Source organism: Mytilus trossulus, chromosome 12, assembly GCF_036588685.1.
Source record: "Mytilus trossulus isolate FHL-02 chromosome 12, PNRI_Mtr1.1.1.hap1, whole genome shotgun sequence".
Classification (NCBI taxonomy): Eukaryota; Metazoa; Mollusca; class Bivalvia; order Mytilida; family Mytilidae; genus Mytilus; species Mytilus trossulus.
In genome coordinates, this window is record NC_086384.1 from 38,910,087 (window position 1) to 38,916,672 (window position 6,586).

General features: G+C 32.2%; 1 protein-coding gene across 1 annotated transcript; it reads right to left on the reverse strand.

Annotated features, from left to right (window-relative positions):
- Positions 1 to 663: 663 nt before the first annotated feature.
- LOC134692037 (uncharacterized) lies at positions 664 to 6,144 on the reverse strand. Its single transcript, XM_063552390.1, has 3 exons — positions 6,032 to 6,144; positions 4,847 to 5,045; positions 664 to 3,646 (listed from the first exon to the last, which is right to left on the reverse strand). Exons 2-3 carry the CDS (start codon positions 5,010 to 5,012, stop codon positions 2,937 to 2,939), a joined length of 876 nt encoding a protein of 291 aa, XP_063408460.1. The 5' UTR covers positions 5,013 to 5,045; positions 6,032 to 6,144; the 3' UTR covers positions 664 to 2,936.
- Positions 6,145 to 6,586: the final 442 nt, after the last annotated feature.

Genomic DNA, 6,586 nt, shown 5'->3' on the forward strand with positions numbered 1-6,586 from the left:
AGCATATTACTACATTGTATGTGCATTTTTATGCCCTTTTCAAGTGTTTCAAATGAAACAATTGTTGTTAATTTTGATAGTAACTCTTCATGATACACGACAAGAATTACATAACTGAACCATGTCGATCATGAACTAAACCATGACACGAATGAACCAAAACATGACACAGGTATTTCAGTAATTTTGAATTGAGTGCAAAAGTAGGTATTTTTCAGAATAAATGGACGGCAGTATTATATCACGAAGAAATATGTGATGTGACAGACAGAAAGATAATAACTCTTTTTATGCACGTTAAACCAATTAGCAACTTTTAAATTTTGTCATACGCAAGCTTTGTTCTGTGTTAAATCATTAACTATATGATACAACTTGTGATGTACTAACATATTTACTTGATACAAAGGTACTTACCAGCTTGAATTACTGATCAGAAGTTACTTTTACAAAATATCCGAATGTTTACATTTTTGCATTGATTGGCATCAAAAACACTTAACAACATCATGTCAAACTTATCCAAACTATGACAAAATCACTGTACTAAACGCTCCTCGATATCCATAAAAATTCTAAATAAAATATGTATGATTTTTGAAAACAAGTCAAAAATCAAATCTGAAATTTGAAATGATTTTATTTATGTAAACGAACATTTACAATATTTATGTGTATAACTAGTTAACAACTACAACAAATAATTTTATTATTTTTTGTACAAAACAAAACCATCAATTTCGACACATATTTAATAAACATTATTTTGTGATAAAAGCGTGAATAAATACAATGTACATGTATGTGTTATAGGTGCAAGACCAGCACACGTAGGGAAAAAAATATTACATATTAGTTATGCATGTAATATATGATCAATGTAAAACAAAAGTCACGTCTTGTTTTAAAATCATATATAAAGATACAGCTTTCGGTGAAAATGTTCAACCGTTATATTAAAATTCACAGAAACAATAACTGACATGAACAACTGAATATGCATGCACATGTAACCTCTTCGTGAAGGATTAACAAATCAAAACAAAAAGCTGGGATCAACTAGAAATCTGTTTAATTTGTGATCTAAAATTTTAAAGGGAAATAATACGATTTAAAATGATTATATTCAGTATAATACATGAATTTTATGATGTTATGACTGTGATTGCCTAGAAAATACTAACTGACGAGAAAAAAACCATTCAGACTCCAATAGATATATTCGTCATGTGTATAATGGTAAGATCTCGTGACGTAAATTCGTTATCTTATTTGCTAGAAACGTAAATACAATAGTGTTCCCGTAAATTGCCAAAACGTACGAATTTTATTTCTTTGAATTATCTGTAATATAGTTAGAAAATTATCTGTTATTTTCTAGATTACAGATAAAAAGTAAAGGTATGTTGAATTTGTCTTTGAGGTGTGATATCTAATATCAATTGTTTATATTTGTCATAAATTTCCACACATATCGGTCAATGCAAAACACTGACATGTCAACATTTGCATTTTTCAATATTTCAAGATTATAAAACCAATTTGAGAAAATTATAAAATAAAAACGGACGATGTTTTTGTGCGGGCGCCTTGTGGGGTTCGTGTTGTTTATTCTTTAGTTTTCTATGTTGTGTCATGTGTACTATCATTTTTAGCCATGGCGTTGTCAGTTTGTTTTAGATTTACGAGTTTGACTGTCCATTTGGTATCTTTCGTCCCTCTTAAAGCTACTGATTTAAACAGCTGGACACTGTTTTATTTCAATGAGATATTACTATGTAGCGTCAGTAAACGTACAGTAATTACATGTTCTCATCGAGCTAGAATTCATAGAACATAAAATTTAATAGAAAAAAAATATTAAACCTCGTTCATTTTTTCGATTTAATATATAGATTAATTACGTGCACGTCTTCTATCAATCTGCGGCGCAGAGCTCACATCCGTTCCGTACTTACTTAGTATCACTACACTAAATATGTATTGTAGTGTACTAAGTATACGGAAAGGAAAGAGCGCTGTACAGAGATTGGTCTACTATAAGTATTTAAAACAAGTTGTATCACTAAGTATCTCCATCTTTAAGCGGTATGCATGCGCAGTGTTAGCTTATCCTGCCATTGGGTGTTCAACTGTACAGATATAGCCCTAAATGTATACTATACACATATCGCTTAAAAGCTCCTCCCAATACCGGACTGAGTATTGTATGAACCTGCGTGACCCAATAATGTGTATTGCAGTTGCATTCTAATGAAGTATCGATTGCGAATTAACGATTACTTTATGCGTTCTGTTGGTTTTCAAACATTTCTTTAGAGCAATACAAAACACATCAATGTTCTTATATCATACACACAAGAACAGCAGTCTTTTCTACGATGACAACTATCGATTTCAAAACTTGAATGTGTATGATTGTGTAACAAAAACAACCATGTCATTTTCAGCATGCATATTTAGCAAATGTCGAGTCTGAAGTGTAGGACAACTCGTAAACTCCTGTTTCAAATTGAACGATGTTTTGTTATTTGTTTTCATTGTTGAACTTATGTACAAATAAATAATTATTCACCTTGAGCGATGTATTATTGTTGACCATTCGAGATTCATTTTTTTGCGAATCCGTCTTCAGCTGAATGTGTGATTACTACACGGGCCTCAAGGGATTTAAAATCGAAAATAAATGCAAAACATGTGTTTTGTGTCTTTAAAACACAGATAATATACAAAAGTAATTGCAGGATGAAGACAATATCAGCTGAAACAGGTGTAACAGTTCGTTAAAAGCTCGCATACACCTTGTGTCCTACCCTTGTACAAATACAGCTGATATTTAAAGACACTAAACAGTTATTGTCTATGTAGCCATAGCGAATAATGTATAAAATATAACAATGACATCAAAAAAATAAAATCTAGAATCAAAGGTTTTTCTAAAATGTGTTTGGTGGTAAACAAATCAATTTATGTATGCTTTTCCAATCTAGTTTCTGACACTCTTTACAACAGTACAAGGCGACTGTACATTTTCCACACTTCAATAATTTATCGAACTTGTCGTTGCAGTTCCAACAAGTTTCATAAACGTTTGGAGATATATCAATTGTTACTTTATATCGTTTAGTCATGAACTCTTTCATGACACTAAAATAGTGTTTGAGCTGAATTTTATTTTTCATTATTGCAAGACTTTTATCTGAATTTTGTAATTCCCATTTAAAAGCTCTAGTGGTGTGGTCAGTGATGCCTAATTTTCGAGTGTCTTCGTCGCCAAGGAAAAGATCCGTAACGGTGTCTGGATCGATTTCTATATATTTCATAGCCATTTTCACTGCAACATAATCTTCCATTGATGTCAAACTAACGTATGTGTTATCCACCAAATGATCTTCAACATACAACCAAACATGAGCATTCTTAAGCCCTGCGCATTCGAATACACCGTAGACAACCCTACTACTTACACATATAGACTCAAAACATTTATGCAACAGTAAACACACTTTACCACAAGCATTTTCAGCTTCCAAAGCATGTTGCATGTAAAAACTTATCTGCAGAATATCTTTGATTTCTGTAGCTTTTGGGTAATCCTGTGGTACTCCAAAAGGATAGTCGTAGAAATTGACGAGCTCAAAGGTTTCTGTAAGGTTAAGAGATAAATAAATCTTTGTAGATAGTATAACGCGTATGACCAGTTTGGGGTACCTGAAAAAAGTATCGTGAACACCTGCAGATATATTTAATTGTATTCTTGTACACTTGTTTTAAAAAGAAATACCTATGATTGTGAAAAAAACAGTAAAAAACAGAATCAAGTGCATTTTGATATGCCATGTTATATTTGCAGCACGAATGTAAATAAACTTTCTAAAGTCATTGAAAATCTAAAATTTGGCCAGCCCAGTCATTGAAATTTTTTGGAGGAAAAACAAATACTGCTTTACTCATGAAAACTTTGTTAAAACATTTTGCAATTTTAGAATTGTAGGACATATACAGAAGATATAAAACTTTTTTTCTCAATAATTCACACTTAAATATTGTCGTATTAGTACACGTACTCGATTTTGGAGTTTTAAATTTAAGTGTTGCTTTATTTTCGTGTGTTTAATTTTAGCACTGTCATTGGAGGGACCAAATAAAGAAAAAAACTACATCCAAAATAACCAAATTTACGGTATGCTCTTCATAAGAGAGGGGCTAAAGATATGGAGGGACATTCAAACTCACGAATCGAAAATAAACGGAAAACGACATGGCTAAAAATGATTAAGATAAATAAAGGTACACAAAACACAACGTAGAAAACTAAAGACTGTACCAAGTCAGAAAAATGGTCGTTTATATATTATAGTTCGTTTATGTGTGTGTTACATTTTAATGTTGTTTTTCTGTTGTGTCGTAGTTCTCTTATATTTTATGCGTTTCCCTCAGTTTTAATTTGAAACCCGGATTTGTTTTTTCCGTATCTATTTATGAATTTTGAACAACGGTATACTACTGTTGCCTTTTTTAGCAATATGAAGAAGTAAAATCACAAAAGTACTCAACTGGGAGGAAAACTCAAAACGGAAAGTCTCTTATCAAATGGCAAAATCAAAGAATAAAACGCATTAAATGAATGGACTACAACTGTTATATTCTTGACTTGGTACAGTCATTTTCTAATGTAGAAAATAATGGATTGAACCTGGTTTTTGTAGCTAGCTAAACCTCTCAATCGAAAACAAGTAACAACTGGGGGGATCTAACATGTCTAAGGTGCTCTAGAAGGGTAAGCAGATCTTGATTCACATGTTGCACCCGTCGTGTTTTATTACACTGTCATATTATATCTAACCTTGAATTTGATCAATCTGCTGAAGGAAATCCTTTACTTTTTTATTTTTCTTGTAAAGTTCCTTGGCCTGAATTGGACTCGAAACATGCAACTGCAGAGCATCTGTGAATTTCTTGTTCCCAAACATTCCGACCAAGGATAACATTTTTTTATATGTGTCGTCCATCCTGGGATGCTGTGATATGCAATTTACACACTGCTACAATACGAAAAAATACAGCTAATTAACACAAGAATCATGTGATCAGCGTTAGACGAATTTAACGAAATAATGTTTTAGCATCTTTTTTTTTAAAATAACGAAAAGATTTACAAACAATCTCACTGATATGCTTTAGTTTTCTTTTTTTCTGACAGATAATTATTCTTACTTTTAAAAAGTTATATCAATTAAAAAGGTTTCCATTTTGACTGTATAATAAAATTGAGAAAGGAAATTGGGAATGTGTCAAAGCGACAACAGCCCGACCATAGAGCAGACAACAGCCGAAGGCCACAAATGGGTCTTCAATGTAGTGAGAATGTATATAAAAAAGAAGATGTGGTATGATTCCCATTGAGACAACTGTCCACAAGAGACCAAAATAACACAGACATTAATAACTATAGGTCACCCTACGGCCTTCAATGAGCAAAGCCCATATCGCATAGTCAGCCATAAAAGGCCTCGATATGACAATGTAAAACAATTGTAAGACTTGTTTGTATTTGACTGGTTTTAATTTGACCATGGCATTGTTAGTTTTTTTCTTTACTTTTGTTTGACAATATGCAGAACATCTAGCATATAAATTAGGAATAAGATAAACACAACGGATTATGTACCACGGTTTCAATAAATATTATTCACGTATAATCCATAGTGGGTCTAAGCGTGACGCGGGATTGTCGATTTTTCGTAAGCGTGAAACGTGAAAGTCGCTTTATTGTGTCGTAAAAACGGGAAATGAAGTCTTGTGGGATCCGGGAAAGACAAAAAAAATGAGAATTGCTTACGTGCATAGTGAAAGCGGGATACAGGAATCTAAAAAAAAAAAAACAGTAAGCGGGATCCGGGATCGGCACTCCCCAATGAGACGCCTCCATAGTAAGATCACTTATACATTCTTTTAAAATTTATACTTTTGATGACTTATACACATGCTAAAGAGTCGTTTAGTTACATGTATGCATATTCTAAATTACCTCAACTGTTTTGCTCTTGTGTAATCCCTAAATCACAAATCTTTTCTGTTAAAGGACAAAGTAATATCAATCAGGAAGTGTATTTTTCAAACTTAAATACATTTATTACGTTGAATGACACAATCGCCTAAAAATAGATTTTTTGCACTATTTATGAATAAATAAAACTAATACTTATCGTTCTTTTTAATTTGTTCAGTTTAACCATAAAGTCGTTTTCAAATGTTTGGCCAATGTTATAATTCCCGGTATAAAACAATTAAAATTGGAATTGAAAACAAATGAAGCGCTTGAACACTTAACGGCGTAGAACTGGTTGTGTAGATACATAAGAAAACTAAACGTAACGGTACCCAAATTGCACCGAGTACACAAATTGCACTTTTTAATAAAAAAAAAAAAGCACCAGAAATCGTTCAAGATTTCCTCGAGACCAAAAAAAAGGATTTTTATAATGTTTTATTATGCACGTCTTTCAACATACTAGGTAAAAATACTTAGATATACACAGAACGTTCACAGTATCTATCAGCAGATGAAGTGTCTACCGAAAAA

What these genes read in the sequence shown, in the direction of transcription:
- LOC134692037 (XM_063552390.1), bottom strand. Translation starts at nt 5,012, where the DNA reads ATGGACGACACATATAAAAAAATGTTATCCTTGGTCGGAATGTTTGGG. An exon ending in GCAGATTGATCAAATTCAAG is followed by an intron (nt 3,647 to 4,846) that starts GTTAGATATAAT and finishes TTAACCTTACAG; the next exon opens with AAACCTTTGAGCTCGTCAAT.